Source organism: Homarus americanus, unplaced genomic scaffold, assembly GCF_018991925.1.
Source record: "Homarus americanus isolate GMGI-L3 unplaced genomic scaffold, GMGI_Hamer_2.0 scaffold40248, whole genome shotgun sequence".
NCBI classification, from domain to species: Eukaryota; Metazoa; Arthropoda; class Malacostraca; order Decapoda; family Nephropidae; genus Homarus; species Homarus americanus.
The window spans coordinates 10,862,125-10,883,217 of NW_024712526.1; the positions used below are offsets into that span (position 1 = coordinate 10,862,125).

The 21,093-nt window shown below is 38.8% G+C and overlaps 1 protein-coding gene across 3 annotated transcripts; it reads right to left on the reverse strand.

Moving 5' to 3' along the window:
• Window positions 1–199: 199 nt before the first annotated feature.
• On the reverse strand, window positions 200–20,182 carry LOC121862813 (lysyl oxidase homolog 2-like). Of its 3 annotated transcripts, none has more exons than XM_042361149.1 (9): window positions 19,564–20,181; window positions 12,403–12,549; window positions 11,997–12,199; window positions 10,581–10,770; window positions 9,823–9,981; window positions 9,247–9,374; window positions 8,717–8,847; window positions 8,176–8,428; window positions 200–1,048 (listed from the first exon to the last, which is right to left on the reverse strand). In XM_042361149.1, the coding sequence occupies exons 1-9, from the start codon at window positions 19,832–19,834 to the stop codon at window positions 1,016–1,018; spliced, it is 1,515 nt and encodes a 504-aa protein (XP_042217083.1). In that variant the 5' UTR covers window positions 19,835–20,181; the 3' UTR covers window positions 200–1,015. The 3 variants fall into 3 exon arrangements, with proteins under 3 accessions (XP_042217083.1, XP_042217077.1, XP_042217069.1); XM_042361143.1 differs by lacking the exon at window positions 200–1,048 and adding an exon at window positions 1,401–6,963 and having other exon boundaries at window positions 19,564–20,182; XM_042361135.1 differs by lacking the exon at window positions 200–1,048 and adding an exon at window positions 1,401–5,419 and having other exon boundaries at window positions 19,564–20,180.
• Between the last annotated feature and the right edge of the window lie 911 nt (window positions 20,183–21,093).

A 21,093-nucleotide genomic window follows, 5' to 3' on the forward strand; every position in this document is an offset into this window, starting at 1 on the left:
AAGGACCTATGTTCTCTGCTTTGAGCAGCAATATGGGCCAAAAATATTAACAAGGCTTAGAAGATGAGCCTTGTGAAAAAAAATAAACAATTGCGTAAAATAGAAACAAAACGGATTATAAATTGAGAAAAAATTGTTGAAATGGTACCTAAAATAAAATACATTAGGAAATTCACACTAAATTTAAATATCTAACTACCTGTACTTTTTTCAATAAGCGGAAACTAGCGCAGAACAGATGTATTGATGGACGTTACCACCTCCGTAAAACGAGTACAAAAACTGGAGCCAAGCAGCAAGAGCACATTGAACGATCACCCACTGAGGAACAGTTGGTGGAATACAAACACACTTCAAGTTAGTTGAATATAAACTCAATTATTGTTCCCATATTGCCATTCTCAACATTTTATGGCTAGGTGCATTAAATCATTAGATACTTCTAACCACCTGTCCTGCCCTTTGTGTGCATAATTAAATTGTTAAAACTTTCTCCAGTTCTTGGATGGAAGATTGTTTCAAGGATCAACATTTTGATATGTGAAGGAAGATTTGCAGTTTTAACCAAGGTCAGTTTACTACCAATAGCTTGTCAGGAGGTTGGTCAATTCTCCAGTACAGTACACAATGTTTGTAAGTTCATACTGAGGCATACATGGGTTTTGAATGTATCTGAACATGTTCCAGTGTTTGTCAAGCCTGTGCGCAGATTCTGCGTTGGAGACTCGGCACACTGATGTTAAAACTTTTAAGATCTACAGTATAGACACCAGAATGCCTAGGTTCTACTCTTCCATCTTTGATGTAATGGGTATTGTTCTGTATTCCTTCCAGTCATACTCGATTGAAATAGAAACTATTCTACCTTACCTTATTTACCTAATGGCCACCCAAATGAAAGATGGCCATGCCGAAGGAAGGAGATCAGTAGCCTGTGTAGTTCCCATTGTTCTTGATAGCCTTGTCTAGGTCTATTTTGAAGCCCAGTAATGTTCTCAATTCCACAGCTTGTGCATCAAAAAATAAAGTTTAGTTCAATTGGCAATATCTGAAATGGATAAATCATTACAGTACGTTCTATATAAAAAAATAAGAATAATTTATCATCAGCATTTTCTACACTGGCATGGGTTTGCCACCAATGAGAAAGTTGTCCTCTGATAAACTTCCCCCTGGGGAAGTTACACAAGGAAAGACTTACCCTCTTACAATGGTACAAAGCCATAATTATAATTAATAATACACTTTGGAGTGATTGTGACACTTTCTAAAAATGTACCTCCATGTCTCCACATGTGAATTTGGAAACAAAAAGATTATATTAAACTCATTTCCACAAACGTCCAAGACAAATGCTGATCCTTTAAACATATTCAGGTTAAAAAAAAATAATTGCATAATTATGTTATAAAAAGTAATGTATTTCATTCACTGGCATCAATTTGCTTATGTAAGTACAATTCAGCAGCCAAAAATTGTGGACATAAAATGTAGATGTTATAAACCTCGAAAGATACTATGGACATGCTTAACTTGGCCATTCACTGCTTGTCTGCATTTGTAAAATTTTATGAAAATGAGTTGTGGTTGCCTCAGACACATAAGAAGCAACATAATTTTGCTCAATTTACAATTACTGTATAGTCATAGACTCTCATCCAAGATTTTAGCCAGACATACGAGTATTTAGTACACGTTCACTAGCTTTATGCCACTAACTTTACACAAGCACTTTTGGAGCATTGATAGGTTTAAATTTGCCAGAAATTCATCACATAAAAATTTAAATAAGAATTATTCAGGCATCAAAGTAACCACCAAAATTATTCAGGTGAAAGAGCTGTGATAATGAGAAGGTAAAACAACTGACTACAGGCTATGTGGGAGGGTGTAAGACAGGGACTTCTCTGGTAAAATTTAATCGGTACCAAACTAACTACCTCACTGACACAGTCCTTTTTAATGGTTACATGAATATCTCCCACAGCCCGGGAAGCATACAATACTTACTAATGAAAATCATTCGTAATTATTATTATTGAGAACTAGATATCCTTTAATATTCTACCTCTCACTGTACTACATTCATCATCGTCAATAATGGGTTACGGCCAAGTTCCACACTTGTGCGAGTTATCTGTATTTTTACTCGTCTTATCCGTTATGAATCAACTTGCAGACTATTAGCTTCCTGATGACTGGTCCCACAGCCTGACCAAAACATTTTTTTTTCCCAAACAATATACAAATGTTTCAGGTTGCATAACCCAGGTAATGATGGTAGGCAGATACAGTATAGAAAGCAGGAATGAACCCAGTTCTTAATCTATGGTCTGTATCAAATTATCCGGCAGCACCAAAAATAATATTAACAAGGTCAAAAGTGACAAATCAAGGGAGTTAGTACCGGTATAATAAGTGGCACATGTACTGTACTGTATATGAAAGTGTGTGCTAGTTGTCCTGGTGTCAGCCAAAGCTCTTTCCCCACCAGCCCCCAATGTAAGCATAACCAATTTCCATGAATCCCCAAAATCATTTTACCAGTAAATGAGATTAAAATACTCTGTACAGAAAACTTTGATGCCTGATCATTATAAGAAATATGTGGAGCTTAAAATTACTTGACTATTACATGATGGCAGTGAGAGTAACACCATAGTAACCTGCTGAAGTCTACACTAGTCTAGTTGCCAGTAGCTTCACACAACATACAAGAATAATGCAATAACAGTCATGGGAAATTTTTACATGTACAGTATGTCATAAGAGAAGCATCTTGTAGAGCAGGGAGGTAAGGCTGAACCTCCCCCAACAGTACAATCCTCATACACCTCCCACAAGCCCTACTATAATAGCACCTTATTTTCCAAAATTATGAGACGTGATCACTTCAAACAGATCATGGATGTAACAATTTGTGGAAAGTCATTCTTAAAGACAAACTGTTGACACAACTGTTATTGATAATTACTTGTAAGACATTAATGGCCTTTATATACAACTCTTAGATAAAGAAAATTGATTTTCCAACCACAGTATTTGTACTGTATTTAGATCCTATCAAAACAGATAATTATGATCACTTCATTCTAATAAATTATATACTTAAAGTTGAAATGAGTTGCACAGACCTGATGGCCTGTTTGGAGCAAGCAATGCACTCAACTACCTTCACTTCCTGAACTAGTCAGTACCCCTTTCACAATGTGTGAATCAATTGAGGTCCCCTGGGTCCACATCAGTAACCCATTGGACAGGAGACAAATGCTGTATCCATTTTTTTTATTAGTAACATCCTTAAAAGTAAAATAACACGAGTAGCTTTTGTTACTACAAACTCACAGAGTTAACACAGCCTTCTGGAGTAAACAGTGTTGAACAGAAAGCCACACCACCAGCAACTACCGGTACTAGTAACAAGTCTTACTCAGCAGATAACAATTGTACTATACAAATTAAAAGTCTGTTTCAAAGAACACAAAAATTGCTATGTGAGGGCAACACAGTTCACCTACATTGCACAATGTTATACAGTACTGTATTTGAAATATCCACTGAGTAAAGACTTCCCCAAAATATGCTCATTTAAGAAACTTAAATGTACGGAAACAATTTCATATTAGTTAATGCGTAAAACATCAAGATCAATGCATAAAATCTGCTGTACTATGTGTGGACAAACAAAGCCTGACTCTTTATTAATACCCTGTTTGAAATGTTGAAGATAATTAAATGTGTTCTATATCCCTTATGGATTGTTAATGGGTTGGGTTATAAAAATACATTAGAAGAGGATATTTAGCAAAGTACAGTACAGTATATAGAATAAATTATCATTGATCAAATGTCCATTTTCTCTTTCACTTGATATCAATTATCCAATTGTTAATCACCTAAGGTTTGATTACCTGGTGGTCAGTTGCCCAAAGGCTAACCACTAACCACACGTCACTGTGTGAGGACAACAACACTATAGAGTATCACCATAACTTTGTGCCAACTTTTAATCATAGAGAAATTGTGCTAACTGGCTACTCCAAACTTTCCAAAATGACATCAATAAAGACAATCCTTTTACTGTAAAACCCAGTTATTTCACCAACAACAATCCTGTGATTCAAGAATGGAACCTTAGAGATAGAAATATTTACCTGCAGGAGTTATGCGGAATATGTGTGATTTAAGTACAAAGTACACAGATGGGAAGTGTGACTCACTAGTATTGGTGCATTACTTAATATAAGTGTTAATGAAACCTGCTAGTAAAGGATGTTTTAAGTATATAAATAAAGAATTGATCCACAAATCCCACTTTATGGCCGAACCCAATCTAATCAAGTCATGCATTGTACAGTACTAATAAATTTATTGTGTTTAAAATCCAGGTATTCCCCTCAACATTAGTGGCTGGGACAAATTTATGTACCAGTCACACCTTCCAGTCATAACTAAGTTCCTAAAAACGGCACTTTAAAGACAATGGTCACCATTCAAGGTTTGAAGGCAACAAGTCGATATCACATAAACTTGTCCACACCATTGTTTGTCAACTGGGTGGGCCATATTAGAATACCTGTACAACAGGTATACAAAGTTCTCCTCTCACAGCACTAACACTCAGTAGCACAAGAGAGGCGAATGTACCATTATTGAGCACTGTTTAAGATGTAAAAATATACCTAAGGTAAGTATATACAGTACAGTGTGTATATATATATATATATATATATATATATATATATATATATATATATATATATATATATATATATATATATATATATATATATATATATATATATATATATATATATATATATATATATATATATTAAGTTTAGTGATTTATATTGTCATACTAAGGGTACACAATATAAATAAATTGAAAGAAAAATATATATATATAATATGACACTACAAATTTCAAGACAAATATTTGGCAACAAGAAGTGGTTGCTCTCAGCCTCCCAAAGATCATTTATTTGTTGGGCTTGTAGTGTGTGTGGGAGGGGGGCAGTCTGTGTTAGTACACACAAGATAATGAATAACACAAGATCATAATTAAAGTTTGTGATACAACTTAATGCAGTAACTGCCAGTACTATTATTATTATTTACCATCCCTGAATGATTATAAGAAAATATGAAATTTGTAAACAAGTTTTATGTACAGTATTGTATTTCATTAAATAAAAAATTCAACTACAGGGTAATAGTATTTTGAGAGAGCCATGTCAGATACGGTTGTTGCTTTTTCTGCCCACCAACTGCCAGGATATTTCAGAAAGTTAGATTACGGCCTACCCAAGGTACAGTTGCCCAGCCACACACCCTGAGAACCATATATGAACTCACAAGCCGCAGCATTGTTGTCAAATGTCTTCTCTGCTACTTTGAACTCGGGATTTATTGCCAGCTGAAATCAGTAGGCAAACTTGTTATCAGTATTAAAGGAAATAATTAGAAGAATAAATACATCACCTCAAGATTACCTGATATTCCCACCAAGCTTTATTTCACCTTAATTCTAACCTCACCTAACTCCACCAGGTAGCATTAGTGTGTTTAATCGTCAGGTGAAATAAACTAGGGGGACTGATCTTCAGGTGATACAAATAAATATAACATATATAGTACAATAGGTAAAACATTATTGATAAACAACCTGAGTGGGATCATCTTAGAAAGTAAAGGTGCTTTCTTTCTTACTGAGATGCTTATTATTTTTTCCTCAATGGTGCTATATTTGAGTCAATAACCTATGATTCTGTTATAATGTATATCAGATCAAGGGTACTGTACTGCACGTCGCATCATTGAGAAAATATTGAGGATGAACTAGGGAACAATAAAACTTAATATAATAAGAGGTAAACAAAATGTAATTAAATTAATTTCTTTTCATTTTTCTGTTGTATTGGAGAAGAATGGCAAGTGGCTAGTGAGCTGACCTGGGGGCAAAGAGCATAAAGATGTGGTCAGTGAATCAGTGGTGAAGAGGTAGGTAATTGAGTGAGTGTCTTGGGCAAGTGGGTCACATCCAGCCAAGAATACTACCGGTTGTTATGTAACGATATGTGGCAGGTCTGTCTTGTCAAGGGATGATGACTCCTTAAAATGAGAATCTGACAAACTGCAAGATCATGTACAGTAGAATATAAGAATGTTAAAGTTCAACAAGACAAATATTACAAATAATTTCTAATTACAGTACTAAATATCTCTGACATTGTATACTGTTATGAATATAGATAAGGGTTTATATGTACTGTACAATACAGTAGATTTATATACAGTATATATTACCTTAATCCTATTTTAGGCTACTTTTAGTGGTTCACAATATACATCACAAGGGTTATGGTAGGCTGGTCAAGCATTCCAAACGATGATAAGGAGCCAAGGGTATAAATATACAGATCACTTTTAAGACACACAACCATACACATAAATACTGTTTACACTTATATACACTCGGAAACCATAATCTCTAGCCCACCTGGGTCAGTGCTGGAGGTTAGTACAGCATCCTTTCTGGACGGGAGCCCACTCTAACTATCACGAGGACTGTGTGTTCGTGCGCGTGTTGCCTCGTGATGCTTAGAGTGGGCACCCGTCCAGAAAGGACGCTGTACTAACCTCCAGCATCGACCCAGGTGGGCTAGAGATTATGGTTTCCAACTGTACATGAGATTTAAATGCTGAAATGTTGTTTTAAGTGATCTCACTAGGTAAGAAAGGAATATTTTATCATGCACTCCATCCATGGGTGAAGCTGAGGGAGGGAGGGAGGGGGGAAGCAACTCTTAAAGATGACTGACAAGCTGCACTGGACACTCATGGCCGTGCAAGCGAGCAGTTGCCAACCCATGCACTTGTCTCGCTGTAGATTAGCTCACACACGGCTGCGTTATTATCGAAGCTCTTCTCGGCCACTTTGTATTCAGGATTAACTGCTACCTGGTGGGTGGTATGGTATTAATTAACAGTTACTTTTGACAAAATAAATGAAGAGGCACTCAATTAATTCAATTGCCTTCAAATTCAATAAGGATACAGATCTAAAACTAGATGGCCAAAGACAGTGATGTTTGCCACTTGAGAATTTCTAAACAGGAACCAAAACACTGGGAAAAAAAATAATACAATAATTAAATTTAGTCAGGTTGGTGGATATTAAGAGCAGGGCCCATGTGACTGGGAGTAACAAACAAACAACACAATTGCTATCATGACCCACCAATGATAAAGAATGTATCATTGCCGATATGTATCATTCTTCCTTTATAATTCATAATATTTTTATACGATTTTACACCACTCATTCATGATTTAACAGTGCAATGATGTTAAAGAGTATTTTGAGACAGGGAGGGGAACATTAAATTTGTCATGCAGAAAATAAAGATCACTTTCATTTCTCTCAAAGACCTGTATTTGTGTCATAATGTAAACAATGTAACGATTTTATCTTGTATGTACAGATAATTTATCTTTTTTTTTTCCTTCAAAGTGGCAGCTATCCTCACTCAGCTGTTGTGTGGCCATCATTAAACTCATACCCTCAACCACTAAACTCTCCCTCCCCACCTCTCCTTGCCCTCAGGTAGTCATATACAGTACAGTACATATAATTCAAGCTTCAGTAACTTTACACAGTTCTGTTATAATAAAACCCTACATATGAAACAAGAGACTGAATGTGAAGACTAGTTGACCTGCCTGAGAGAGTCCAAACTTCATTAACAAAAATTAGTGTCAGATAAAACACCGTTGCATCATGCTATGTTCCTGATCATTAAGAGTCAAAGCATAAACGTGGACCTCAATAATATATACTTAAGGAGCTCGTAGAGGATACAATGATGAGGCATAGGAAAGACAATGAAGGATAAAGATGTACTGTATATACCGAGTAGTCTACATCAGAGGGATCTTGGGGAGGAGGATGCTGGAGTATAAGAGTATGGTGAAGGAAGGTACAGTAATGATAACTCAGGTGAGGATTTTGAGAGGGAACTGAGTGAAAAGTATGTTCAGATTAAGAGCCTGAAAAAGTCATTAGATGGATAGGAAATATATTCTTGTATATAATTAGAGCATTTAAACCAACAGAGGGGATTAATATACTGTACAATGGTCATGGTAGTATATTTAATATCCAGTTCTTACCTTGAATGTGTATGTCCCGGGCTTTAGATCAGTAATATCAACCCACTGGCAGTCAATGTTGTAGGCGTAAGTGTCGGTACATCCAGGGCTGATACCCTGGTCCCCAAAATTGGCACACTTGAAAATAGGTTCAACCCCAGGCAGGCAGTTGTTGTCCTCTAAACAAAATGATGCCTTGTGTCCCTCAGCGACTCGGTTGCCCGCAGAGTCAATGATGTCATAGTGAGCAAACACCTCCATGCTGTGGTAGTGCCTGTCAGGTACCAATTAATATTTACTGTACTTAAAATAATGTTCATCATTTAAATGAGTTGGATAATCAACCGATCACACAAAAATCTTGGTCACTCCTTAGACACATTTTGTAATCAATTAAATTATATATCTAATAATCATTACAACCACATGTAAAATTGCTTATATGTATATAAAGTATGTATTTCTTTATTACCCTGTCAAACTTTTTCCCATTATGCACTTGTAATCTACATATTCAGCTGTCTATTATCTAATGACCACCAATTGCATGACTCAAACTTACATATGACAGGCGTGCCACTCCCAGTACTGCTTAGGAAGGAAGGGACGAAAAGCTTCATCACCCTGGTTGACGATGCGGGCAGTGAAGCGCATCAAACGGCGTGTCTCCAGGTGCCAACCATAGCCACTATCCTAAGCAGTGTTGGAGTGCATAACAATGTAAGCATATGACTACAGTATATAAGTTATTCATATTTGTTTCTTGCAGATTCTATTGAAATTCTCATTCAGACAATAAGGAAACTTGTTTCAAGGTTCCACAACTTGATGGATGAAGTATTTTGTACAGCTTAACAAAATATTCTATTTGTAGAACCTATGAACATTTCCCTTGGCCTGTTGACTTTGGTGTGAGAAGAATCTGGCTCTTGAGGTCTTCTAGGTTTTTAAATACCTAGTAATGTAAAAGCTATCTCAAACAGAGGCTTTAATATATGTTGCACTGTAATAACAGCCTATTTTCTTTGGTATACTCATGTGCATTACAGAACAATAGGCAGTCTTCATCCAGAACACACACAAGTGACATACCTGAGACTTGACAGCAGAGGCAGCGAGGCAGTTCTCTTCCATGGCACACTGCAGGAAGAACAGCTGCTTGTCCTCCAGATGTGCCGATCTTGCCAGCTCAATGTGGTCAGGAACTAGGTCAGCGATTCCTGTTTTCATTTAGTAGAGAATTAAATGTGAGCAATGGGGATAACTACCAGCACTTAAATTTTCTTAAAACATTTCTCAACACCATTCGGGATAATAAAGTATCTTATTTCTTCAATTCCAAATGAGTCTTATTAGTCAAAAGTATATCTGATTTAAGTCAAAGAGCATCTCATAATTCCACAACGTTCACTCACTTCTCACAGCTAGGGAAAAACCTGTGTAAAGGTAAATACTACACATAACTCCAGTACCTGTATGTGTAAACTTACCAGACATCCTGGCAGAATCACATTAATTAAAAGCCATCCATCATACACACAGTCACAAGTTTTCTCACACATAAGAAAACCTTTAACTTAATATCATGAGCATCAGTGCAAAAGATATGATTAGTAAAAGAATAAATATAAAAGATAACTGAATCAATCCATCAAGAAGAGTACTTACTGTTGACACAAGTGACCCCAGCAATGTTAGGGTCAGAGGTTGGGTCTGGACAAAACACATCACCAACAGCATCATGGAGGCAGTGCTCTAGTCTGTCCTCATTGCCAACACACTTGATACCGCTGATGACAACGTCTGACTTGTTGCCTCCAAAGTATCCTGGTCATGAGAGAGATATACAATGATATTTACAGTAATGGATCACCTGAAGATTACACCTCCAGCAAATTTTACCTCAAGATTAACCACCCTAATGTTACGTGGGGGGTGTAGGTTAGGTTAGCATTTGGGTGGTTAAGCGTTAGTTGAAATACCATTAAGCTGGGGTGTCAAATCTTCAGGTGATCCATATTAATTCAGACAAGAACAAAGTACCCACTGTCCATGTGTGTGTGTAGAGCTCTGATCAACATGGGGTAATAGCTATATGATACATAATATAGCACAAACACTGAATCCCTGAATCAAAAATATCATAAGGAAGGAATACATATTGTACCAAGGTGCCACAACACCATCAATAAGTCTGGGAGGGGGGTGACAAAGACCTCTGCCTGTGTTTATATAGATACAGTCCTGAACAGTATACTGTATGCTGACATTCAAATTATGATTAAGTGTCTTGAAAAAGCATTAACAGACGAAAATTTTTATTAATTACAAGGGTGATTATCAAAACATACACTGCCATATCTAATGAGGGTTAATTACTGTGTACAAAATACATTATATGAAGGAAATGAGTCACACCAATTTACCTGTAGATAAAGCTCCCTGGGCATAGCCTAGTCCCAGTTGGCGGCACACAACCATACCCTCAAACAAACTCCATCCATCACCACACAGCAGACCCCAAGTGCCGTTCCCTGGCAGCTTCACCTCTACACGACCTTCCGTCTTCGTCCTGCCGCCCCTCAGACGCAGTTTCAACTTCCCATCGAGGGCATGCTGGAGGTAAAATGATATCATTGTACCATTAGATATAAGTTCAGGTTTAAATACACAAATAATAACATGTGTACATGATTCAGGAAGATCTGACAAATTCTGGTTAAGGTAATTCAAATCTAATGTCTGGGCATTTTGGTCAATCTCAAACAATTACTGTTCTTGTATGTCTTTTATTGAAGAATAACTGCAATTTATTCTGCTGTAGATTTATTTAAAACCTCATTATCAATAGGTTATTATGGAACAAGAGTACAGTGCATGCCCAGTACTTGCCAACAGTGCATAACAGAGACGTGACCGATCGCCCAAGCGGCTAACGAGCAGATCTTTTGGTGAAGAGGATAAAAGAATAGGAAAAGTAATCAGAGACGTGACCGATCACCAAGCGGCTAACGAGCCGATCAGTAATGAAGAGGATAAAAGTAAAAAATAAAAGTATAAATTAACTGTTTGTATCTTATAATACTATCAATCTATTACAAAAATCACTAACTTCACCACCATCTGAAACAAAAATAAAGAGGCCAATCAGTGGTGAAGAGGATACAGTAAAGTACTTCTGTACAAGAAATACAAGATTTAAATATGAAATCCCATTTTATGGTTGAGGGAGGAGACAAGTACTGTACTGTACTACCCTGCAGACTACTGTACTGTACTCACCACAACACTCTCACACAGAGCTGGGATTAAATGAAGATTACCTCTACCTTATTTCACCTGATGATTAAGCACCCTAATGCTATCTGGTGAGGTTAGGTTAGTATTAGTGCTTAACCATTTGGTGAAATTAGCTGGTAAGTCTGATCCTCAGATAAACTTCATGTACAGTACTAATAGGTAAGAATTCTATCTCAGTTAATTTCCAGTTTTACTTGATTTACCTTACTTTACAGTACTGTACTTTATCCTCTTCACCAGTGATCGGTCCACTAGCCTCTCGGGCAGTTGGTCACATCTCTGTTACACTGATAGCACTGTTGGCAAGTAGCTGTTCTTCTTAAGCTTATGTCTGTCTATACACTTTTCATAACAATCAGTCTATACTTAATGAAAGGCTTGACCCCTCTAATGACAAATCTTAATTTAGGCACTAACTACACCTAGTTCTCTCTACAATTAAAGGTGAAAACCTGAACTTTTAGCACAATCAACACTACCACCTGTGAACACTTTTACAACATTAGGTAGTCCTAACACACTCAAAGCTATAAGTAACTGACCGTAAGTTTGGTCTTGTTGACAATTTGTGGCTGGTCCCTGGGTGGCAGCGTGGGCGGGGAGAGAGTGGTAGCAAAGTGGGACTTACACACCACCCCAGCAGCTTCATCGTTCTCACAGTCATGTACCCCCCAGCCATCAAACCTACACCCGGTTATGTTCTTCTCCGTTCCTACACAGAAGAGGTTGTCCATCCAATATCTGTCTGTGGGGCGATGAGTTACAGTGTATAGTACTGGGCAGGTGTGGTGGTGATAGAATCAGCATTAAAAACATTATTCAGAAATATCAGTAACAAATGCAGTTTCAGGTGCCTTAACTTAGATATGACAAGTAGTACATATATAATTATGAAGTTAACAGTTTGATAATTAATAAAATAAACTTTAACAATCACAATTTACGTACCTTTAACATGGCCATAGACGCCACTGTAGGTAACCTTCTCGAGACCCGGGAAGCCTAGGAGCTGACACACTAACTGGCCCTCCCTCTCATCCCACTCATCGTCACAGATGTTGCCCCACCGACCCTCATGGTAGACCTGGACGTTGCCTGACGGAACACCAAGATAAACATGTCGATTAGAGAACTACAACGCTAAGCCATTAAGTGTATCTGTTTTAAGCAGACACCACTGACCAGAGTAATCTATGTACCACTAACAGGGTTGTTAAAACATTTGGATAGACACCACAGACTAAAGTAGGTTACCTCAACAGAACCACTATTTTTTCTTTCTTTTTTTGTTTTGTTTTAGGAAGATGGTACGAACCACAAAGTACTTTTCTCGACAGAACTGTTTTATATAATAAGCATTAATCCCAGTCTCCCAGAGAATGAGGTTAATATCAACAACTATGGTTCCTTTGCAAACCTGTCCGAGGCAAAATGTAAAATGGATGTGGTCATCTGCATCACACGGGTCCATAACCAAACATGGCGTATACGGGGTTGGTAACTTGACATTGGTCTATTTTTTCTATGAATACACCTCAGCCACCATGGGTCACATAATAATTTGAAGACGAGCATGAGTCATTATCGTGCCTTGTTGGTACACAGGTCAAATTGTAAACAAACAGAAGTCAATTCAGACATTATTTTCAATACCAAAATAACAATTTATTTTCATATTTTTTTCTCGTTATCTTCACAAATAAAAGTGTAAACTCTTTTCAAAATAAATTTTTAATTATTAATTTTTTAAAGTAGAAGATAAAACAGTTTTTAAATTGACTGAGGCTTCGGGTTCAAGGGAGGTTAAAAAACTTGGAGAGTTGGAACTTGGACGGTACCGTACATGTACCAGTGGACGGTGGAATGGATCTTTAGCTCTCTGTTTCAACCTGGGGAAGTAGTCAGGGTGAAGCTTGCAGTTGGCAGAGCAGTGCACTAGGGCCAGGCATCGGCGCTTGCTCAGGTATAGGAAGTCCGTGCAATACGACCAGTTAAAGTGCGTAACAGCTACGCAACCGACCGCTCAAACGGTTAACAAACCGATTAGTGGCTAAAAGGATAAATTATAGGAGGTCCCAGGCATTGTATACCGGGATGGGAGGGTAACCAGCTGATGTATGGGGAAAGAGAAAGATGTCAGCGGAGGAATGAGTGAACCACTGTCAGACTCAGCTGGGTGGGAAGAGTGAAGTGGATGCCCAGTTCCTGTTTGGCATAGACTGTTTTAGCGTGCATTATCATACTTTGCGCATAATCTAACTGCAAGTGCACATCACAGTAACTACATTATCGATACAATTATGTTCATTGATCTTATAATAAGAAACACTGCCTCCTAAATTTATCCCAGCCAATTCTTTTTACTTTTACTTACTTTTAGCCTCTTCACCACTGATGGCTCGTTAGCCGCTTGGGCGATCGGTCTCGTCTCTGTTACTATTATAATGAAAGATGATCCTCCCTGTACTTCACCACTTTATATGGGTATCACTAAATTGTTCTTAGCCCCTGGTGTCAGTAGTGCCCAACAACCACTAGACCTGACCGATCGCTTGGCAGGTAGTTAGTGAGCTGACAAGTGGCGGAAAGGATAAAGGTAAGAGACAAATTTCATTTTGTTCCAGGATACCATGATACAGTTCTCGTGCTCTTTCGTTTTCTGTTATCCTAACCCGTAATGACACTCAATGACTGACCCACCCACACTTTCCTGCACCTAGTAACTGTTCCTCATCCTTCACGAATTTCGTTTATTCACATTCACTCCCTCACTCAGTAAATCTGTCATTCCAGTTTTCCGTTACCGTTCACCACAAAGTTGAAACACTAGAATGTACTAATAGTTACTAAAAACTGTATAGATAAAAACAAACATGTCTTTAATCTTATAATACTGTATTCAACAAATAGAAGAATGCCGTGTTCTCCGGCATAACAAAATATATGATAATAGAGACAACATCGCGATCAAGCCCAACAAACCAATTCTTTAAAACTGGTAAAACGATTAAACAAACCTTACTTAAGCTAACTGATCTTTGGGTAATTTTTATTGGTGCTAATCTATAACCAAAAAATTTTAAGATACAAAATGTCATACTCTCAATGTCGACTTCTCTCCAGGTGATGTGCTGTGTGTTACCTCATCATTGACGTTTATTTTAGTAGATTGTTTGGATGTGTAACGTCAAGGGTACGAGTAATATTAACTAATGAGAGTATCCAATCATTACATGACGTCATCATCAACTTTTCTTTAAACCAATTAAAGCTATGGATGCGTGACGTCATTGTTGGCATTTCCGCAAGTCAATGACTGAGGTGTGTGTGTGTGGGAAGGAGGACGTGTGGCAGGGAACAGCGTCTCGTCGCTGGTAATGTTATCTCCCGCGCTCTGACCTTCACCTCCCCAGCTGCTGCTAACACTTACTCCATTCCTCCTCCTCCACCCACTACACCAAGCAGACCCCCACTCCGCACATTCCTAAGTCGAGTTTCACAAGGAGTAATGTTACTGCCAGCACTCTATTGAACAAGCATCTCCACCCTTCACTGCTACCTCACTCAGTTCCCTCGTATAAACAACACAGGTTACCTTCTATGTACTGTTATTAGGTCGAGGTTTCTGCCAACACTCAATGGCCTCACGACATTCTGAGAATATAATTGTGTCAAGTGACTCAGCAGTACAGCGACGTGTCAGCCAATATAAATGAGTAAATAAAATAACTGCCAGTTATTTATAAATCTAATTAATCATATTGAAATACGATTACAAAAGTTATATGCAACGGATAATTGTTTAGTTCCGTGTAATTTAGATGGAGACTGGCACATAAAGTACTTCTGAATCACTGACACAATTATATTCTCAGAATGTCCTGTGGGGTGGTCAGTGTTACCCGAAATCGTTGACACATGACTTTATCTGAGTAAAACCCTGTAATTCCTCTCTCTCCCAGGTCCAGGTGACAGGAGAAATGAGGTCAGTGACACGTACTAATGACAGGAGGCGCCGCGGGTCGGTGAGGTTGGGTTTCATGGTGACCAACCCGGATCGTGCTGTGTAAGGGTGACTGGTGGTGGTAAAGGCCGAGAAGAGACACCGTTTTATTGTACACCAACTGGTTTAAATACAAATAATAAACCTAGCGGATAATAATGAACCTTGATAAAAGGCTGTTTAAGCTGTAAATGAAAAAAAGTAAACATTGCGTAGTTGACCTTCACATGAGTTCAATCCTGGAGTTGTGAGTGACTGGTTGTTCTGTGGTCAAGTTTGTATACAACTATGATCAGATCACCTCTCTATTACGACCACCTGGCACTACCTCATTAAAATATCGAACAACCATGGCGACAATAAATATCCTTGACATAGTACATACTTTCACTGACAACCAGATTCCCTTTTCCCGACAAACATGCATATTTCTCCTTATAAAAACTGTAGAGAGCCATCAACAGTTTTCCATTTACCCCAACATAGCCTGTTTAATCTACTTTATCACAATGGAGTTTTTTTTAAATTCATAAATGCCATGAAAATACCTTCTTTCAAATAAAGAGATGAACAAACAGACTGTACACGTCGCCATCATTTATAATAAAAGTAGAAAGGATCAGTTGCATTAAGAGAGAAGTACTGTTTGTAGGTTGACCAGGACCAGTCTCGCTTATATACATGTCCCCCTGGTGTGTAGTGCTACGCCTCACTGACCACTGACCGACCCCACCTAACCCCTGCACTCACTCTCTAGCCACTAATATACTGCACTACCCTCCCCCACTCACCTACACTACAATCACCTTCACCTCACATCAAAATTCTCTCTTTCTTTCATATTTATTTTAATTAAGGATGATGACGGAACTATTTTGCCTCTGTTTAAAAAACCAAGGCTAAAAGTGACAAGTAAATGTTAGGAGGTTTAGTAGGTAACAGCAGGAAATATTAATTCCAATGTTACGAGGCTGGTGCTGACTGTAACAAAATTTGATGGATATCTTGAGGTTTGTGATAAAAACATTCAAAATCTGACGCGAGGAAATTAATATATGCTAAAAACGTCTCTGGTTGACTGACTCACTCACTCATATAACAACAGAAAACTGATATGTCAACGATTTGCGAAAACCAACTCAAATTCTGACGGAACAACTTTAATTCCTACGCCGACGCCCCTCGTAAGAACAGCACACACACACACACACTCCAGTCAGTCAGTCACTAAACCAACGCTTCTTACACACACACAATTACCAATTTGTTTACTTAATAGGTTGACAAGCGTGCTGTAAAAGCGGACTGCATACTTGAAGGTTCACGCCCGCCATTCTGACACAATGATGCACTTGACGCTTCAGCCTACACTGTACTTAGGGTTAACAAGTAAAAGGCGAGATTCAGTGATAGTGCGGTGTGGTCGTTGATCCCGTAGGCAGGACACACTACTCTTGACCATATGTGTGTGTGTGTAGTGTTCAGGGGTGATATGACTGCCTGGAGTGTTGATGTGGTACAGTGGTTGTGATGTTGCTTTTTATTGAGCTCACAGTTTGACTTGCGAACACACACACACACACACACACATTCACTTATAAAGACAACCGACCCAAGTGAATAACGTACCCTAAGACAAGTGAAGATTGAATTATTATCTTGACCCCCGTAGAGACCATGTACTGCAAGGTGTTTGCGCTCTCGCTCTCCTGAAGAAAACCTTTTTATTTTATGTATCTCTTGAGTGCACTTACTGGCGAGACTTGAGACTATGGTGTAGCTGAGTACATGGCATAAACGAAAATCGGAGGTTGTTTATTTTCACAGATAGTTCCAAAAGTGGTTGGGTCTGAGCTGGCGCCACTCTCCTGGTGGCACCTTATATGGCGGTGACCTTCTACTTACCTCCAGCCTCTCTGCTACTTATTCCAACCATTGCGTCACCTGATAAACGCCTAACCCCCGTAGATGTCTAGATATAACTCTCATGTGTATCACTTACACCTTCTATGTCCCGGTAGAGACGCAAAACTCGTGTTAACGAGATAAATGACAGGTGATTACTTTACCTTTCGCTCTCTCAGGGAGGTATGAGTCAGCGTGACGTCATCGCAACCTACTGTCAATAGTGACGTCACAGTGTTTACTTACAGCAGGGGTGTCAAACTCATGGCCCGCAGGCCAAATGTGGCCCTTGGGATGGTCAGGTGTGGCCTGCGGGATGACGGTAAAATTTATCATCCCGTGAAATTATGAAAGAAATAGATATAATCATGTTTATTTAATAAAATGAATTTTACATACTTTAGATCAGACCAACCCAAATGAGGTATTCCTGGTAAGCCAGGTAAGGCAATGTGTGAAGCTGTAAACTTCAATCCTGCAAATATGTGATATAGCACTTGTGTTGGCCCTGAAGAGGGTAACTAAAATAACAATTGGCCCTCGAAAGGTTTTGAGTTTGACACCACTGACTTACAGGGTTTTACGTCTACACTTGTTTACGGTGTGGCGGCGCAACTGGTTACAGTATTGTAAAATATAACACCTATCTGTTATGACTACACGTACCACTCTCCGTGTGCCACGGTGCTATGCTTAGTCCCCCAGCTTATTTCGCCTTAAGATTAACCACCCTAACTCCCTAATACCCAGGTAGTGTCGTAAGGTGTGGTGGGTTATTGTTCATGTGATTCTCGGTATATTTAGTGGATTCTCATCCTGACAAATTCAATAAAAGTGCAAAAACTCCCATTCTGTCTACCGGGGTTAATTTTTGCAAGTATTGTGTGCAAGTTGCACACGATACTAGGGCCGGATTTACCAATAGGCCAAGTAGGCCATTGGCCTAGGGCCCACCGGTATCTGGGGGCCCACTGAAACTAATATGTCGCGCAGCGTGCCAACGTATAACCTTGTTTCAAGTGTACACCGAGTATTTCATTATATAATATATTCACAACCATAAGGGCTCCTGTACAATACGTATAGGCCCGCAGTGGTCTTCAATTAGTGGGCCATGAGGTGGCTCTCAGGTGGGCCACGGGCTCGGCCCTATAGTAAAGTGAAGAAAATAAGATAAAATAAGATAATAAAAAAATATATATACATTTTTTAAATGTCCGTGTCCCACCATCGATCTATCTATCTATCTATCTATCTATGTATCTATCTATCTATACATACATATATACTGGAGAGAGAGAGAGAGAGAGAGAGAGAGAATAAATTTCAAGAAACCTTCTATAAATTTGGGGGCCCACTGATGAGTTTGGCCTGGGGCCCACAAGTAGGTAAATCCGGCCCTGTGTGCAACTTGAATTTGTAAAAAACCAATTGTACTTTAACGTACAATGTCGAATGAAAAAAAACGCTAATTTGAAACCTCTTAGCATTCCTGTGTAGAGGACACCACAAAAAAATATACTGTACTATATAAAGATTGATCGCGAACGAAGACGTATAGTGTCCCAACTGTATTTGATATTAATTCTAGGCGACAAGGGTGAACTTGCCATAAGATGAAGAAATGCGGACAAAATACGACTATTCGCGGTGGCTAATCTTTCAAGCCCTAAAATTTTAATGGATCACCTATTTCAAAGCAAAACAAGCATAGAGGTTTTATAACTTGTTCATGGGGAATGGCTATCAAATTTGCAGATAAGAATAAATAAACGTCCAGCCATTATCAATTCACGAAACCTACTTGGGAAGTCTTTTCTTGTACTGGGGTGAGCACCACAAAAGCAGTGGTGATCCATCCGAACTGAAGCAGTAACGGACCAATAAATTAGCGGATTTGGAGATTTTGTCAATAAAGCATTTATTTCAAAGCATTTGTGGTTAACGGATGCAGTGTTGGAACTACGAGAATATTCCTTTGAATTGACACAGGACGCAGCAAGCAATCCGTGTCTTCTGTTCCTTTAAAACTTCAATGAACTGACAAATTTGAAGCAATATTTTTCACAATTGCACCATCGGATAATCTAACTTCAAGCAACGGAACTAAAAATAAAATTCCCCAAACCGTTACTTCAGTGGTGCCCCTTTAGTAACTTATGACCTAATATTAATAGTTACAACAAATAAAAGTAACTCACCCTCCCACTCAGCACGACCGTCGATAAGCCTCATTTTACCCTCCTCATCGTTCCTTCTTGCCTTCCTCAGTCGCCTCCTGACAAACTCCGCTCTCTTCCCTGCTGCATGGCGTATCCTACGAGCTCCACGCCTCACTCCGCCCTCCCTCGCTCTTCTACCTCGCATACGGCGGCGACGACGACGACGACGAGCAGCCTCGGTGTCGTCTGTGAGTAGCGACAACACGACAAGCAACACCAGCAGGAGCGTCAACACCCGCGACGGAGACATACTGCACCCCACACCTCAACTCTCTTATTGGTCAGTTTTCAGTTCTTAAGAATTTTGTTGACTATCACTGACTATAATAACAACTTAAGCTAACCTCGACACTTGTGTATGAGATGGCCTGCTTAGTATATTTTAGAATTATTACTGCAAAATAAAGTTTTCATACGCTAGCACCACCTGGGAAGCCTCGTGGACAGTATCTAATTGCAAACTCTTCCTCTGTGCTGTACATGTTCATCTATGGCACTACTGTATTCATAGTCTGTGAGGTCCCAAGTGGCACTGGGCGGGAGAGAGCCACTGATATCAAGGGTCCTTGCCTGACATCTGACCCGGTCAAGAGTGGGCACTGCTCACTCCTCACGCTGCCGGGGAGAAAATATCGTACGGCACTGGGGGTGTGGCCCAACAAGCTACCAACCCTAGTGAATGTGAATCAGTGATGTTAGAGCGGTCAGGATGAAAAACAGGGATGATTTTCTGCGATATATACCCACCCCCTTCCCCCATACATCTAAACTATAAGTACAGACCGATTTAATAGCATCATGATTATCCTAGGACACTGGTAGTAATTAACCTTGAGTAGCCTGTCATGGTCTGTACATTCACCTGTGATTAAAATCCTCACGTCAGCAGAGCATTACCATTATACTATATTAAGAGATGAACGCTCTTTGTGTGTAGGTTCCGTGTTTATGTTTTGTCCGGGTGATGTCACTGGTTCATATACTGTACAAGGACGGTGTACACACACACACACACACACAGTAACATAATCTGGAATACACAACAGATAGGACCTGGATTCTTAATGGTTCGTGCCACGATGTCTATTCCCCGTTCCTAAAGATGTAAGAATATATCCTAATTCGTTGATTTAATCTCAAAAACAAACTTAGCATCCCAAAATAGCATCAACATCATGGTGATATGAATAATTTGATACGTTTATTTATCGTCAGTTAAAGACAGTATCAAAGTTTTTTAATTTATCATTTGTAATATGTATCAGTTTATTAATTTTTTAAGTTATTCTCAATATAATTTTCATACTTAATTGGACCAGTTACGTACATCACATTTTTTTACCAGCAATTATATATCCTTCATAAGACCTACCAAAACCAGACCCTTTGATCTTTACTGATAAAAATGTCTGTAGCTTCAAGTTATTGCCATCAAACTTATTACAGATGGGGACCATTTGAAGGTTCACCCCAGTTTATTTCACCTGAAGATTAACCAACCTTACGCTA

Coding starts and splice junctions, on each gene's coding strand:
- LOC121862813 (XM_042361143.1), bottom strand. CDS start 19,834: ATGTCTCCGTCGCGGGTGTTGACGCTCCTGCTGGTGTTGCTTGTCGTG. Junction 10,771..11,996: donor TCAACAAGACCAAACTTACG/GTCAGTTACTTA, acceptor TTTTACCTCCAG/CATGCCCTCGATGGGAAGTT. Junction 8,848..9,246: donor CCTCTGCTGTCAAGTCTCAG/GTATGTCACTTG, acceptor AACACTGCTTAG/GATAGTGGCTATGGTTGGCA.